The 2,169-nt window shown below is 36.7% G+C and overlaps 1 protein-coding gene across 3 annotated transcripts in view; it reads right to left on the bottom strand.

The window, feature by feature from the left end:
• The window catches only part of LOC104818045 ((6-4)DNA photolyase), a 7,773-nt gene extending 6,756 nt beyond the window's left edge, over positions 1-1,017 (bottom strand). For 2 of the 3 annotated variants that reach the window (XM_010547486.2, XM_010547487.2), the window contains exon 1: positions 579-1,017. In XM_010547486.2, coding sequence (XP_010545788.1) covers positions 579-938 — 360 coding nt within the window. In that variant the 5' untranslated portion in view covers positions 939-1,017. The remainder of the gene's footprint in view (positions 1-578) is intronic. The other variant, XM_010547488.2, reaches the window with a different exon arrangement.
• Between the last annotated feature and the right edge of the window lie 1,152 nt (positions 1,018-2,169).

Here is a 2,169-nt window from a genome sequence, read left to right as displayed (position 1 = left end):
TCTCCTTCCCAATCACCCTCTTCTTAGTCAAGATATCTTTCAAAAATTTCGCATAAGAAGGGATCTGAAGTATCGTCTCATAGAAATGCATCTTAACCTCTAACTTCCGAAGCATATCAACAAATCTAGACAACTGTGTATCCTCAGCATTGTTTCTGTGTTGTACCTAGCAAATAGCGGTTCCCTCTTCCCGAGACGTAGGCACCGAGCGTTAGAGCTCGGTACCGAACTCGTAAACTCTGTGTCGTCTCTCCTTCTTTCATTTCTTGCTCACACGAGTGAAATCGAAGTGTCGGTGAGGTGAATCGGAGGGTAAATACTCTACATGTATAAAGGTAAAAAAATGCACACACTTTCCGTTCCAAACCAATTTATAACATAACTTCAAAACTTTATCCTTGCTCTATAACACGTAACCAGAACGAAAAAGAACAAAGAATCAAACTTTCTCTTCTCGTCTAATGTAAAAACTCAAACTTTATCTAAACCCACCGCAACATCAGTGTCAAAAATTTCAACTTTAATACAGAAATCTCCAAAAAATACGTTTCCAAAAGTAATCAAGTTAGCGAGATCACCTCTTTCAAGCAACGGACTAAGACCTCACCCGGATCACCCTTCAACACCAGCAACCGTGACCCGAGTCTCTTGAGGCTACAATCCAGATCCTCGAGGCTCTCGAGCAGGAACCGGATCCGGTTCAATCCGGCCCGGGTCGAACCAGGCGAGAATGCAGACGGGTCGGGCTCCATGTAATGCGGGTCGACCACAAAGACCGGGTACATGAATTCGGAGCCCTTGGAGGCGAATTCTAGAGCCGGATTGTCGTGTATTCGGAGCCCCTTTCGGAACCAAACCAGATAACTCAACCCGTTCGACATTGGTACGATATTGCTCAGGCGACAGGCTGAAGGTGAATGACAGAGAGGAAATCGCATTGGTCGGAGACAGGATTAAGGGAAAGGTTTTGGGGGATCCGCGCGCCATAAATGAGGGAGAAAGAAGCTACTAAAGAGGGTTAACTGCTAACGGGCGCATGAAGCAGGATAATGGAGTTTTCTCATAAGTTTTAACTAACGTGCGCGGATCGTCAGCGTAGGATAAAGGTATTCAAGATGGAGGTTATTAACGGTTACATTTGAGCCACGTTCGCGGTCTCATTGTTAAGAATTTTTATATAGTAGTATTTGTATACAAAAAACTATATTCTAAGAATGTACCAATGAAAACGATATAAACGATTTTATTGCACAATTTATTAGATATAATCGTGCAAATGATTTGTCAATTTCCATAAATATCAAAAGTACAAGACTTTACAATGATATTACCAATCACTCGCAATCCAACGGTCATTGGTTTCTTAAATAGATCTTTTAGTGATCCAACGGTTGGTAAGTTGAGAGGTGGTCATTTCGGATTTCAATTTGGTTTTCGGTTCGGTTATTTCGGTTATAAAAAATCATATCTAAACGGTTATATAGATTTAATCGGTTCGTTTCAGTTAGGTTTCGCTTCGGTTCGGTTTGGTTTTTGTATAATAAAATTATAATAAAAGGATTATATTTTTTGGTTTATTCGGTTCGGTTTTAGATCAATTCGGTTCGGTTATGATATATTTAAAAAAAAATATTAATCCTACATAGACTTCAAAATATCTATCTAAATAAATCCACTTATTAATCCTCCAATAAAATTGTAAAAAATCTAAAAACTTTAATAACTAAGATAAAAGTTTAAAACATTAAATTTTAGGGAAAATGACATTTTCCTACACCAACTTTGCAAAATGTGACCTTTTCCTACACGAATTTTTAATTTGACAAAAAATTACACCAAATTATCAAATGTGTCAAATTGATACACGAACTACCCGATTTAACTGCAATTTCTTACACAATCCGAAAACGGTGTTAAGTGTCCGTTAACCGCTGACGTGGCATGCCATGTGGTGGCTGACGTGGCACGCCACATAGATTTTTTTTGCCACATCAGCATGCCACGTCATATTTTTTAAAAAATTCCAAAAAATATGAAAAAAAATCGATTTTTTTTTAAATTTAAAATAAAATAAATAAATAGCAATATATATATATATATATATATTCATATATATTCATATCTATATACAAATAAAAATATAAATATATATACTCCTATATAAAAATA

The sequence above is a fragment of the Tarenaya hassleriana genome, unplaced genomic scaffold (genome assembly GCF_000463585.1).
Source record: "Tarenaya hassleriana unplaced genomic scaffold, ASM46358v1 Cleome28, whole genome shotgun sequence".
NCBI lineage: Eukaryota > Viridiplantae > Streptophyta > Magnoliopsida > Brassicales > Cleomaceae > Tarenaya > Tarenaya hassleriana.
This window is presented reverse-complemented; position numbering and strand designations above follow the sequence as displayed.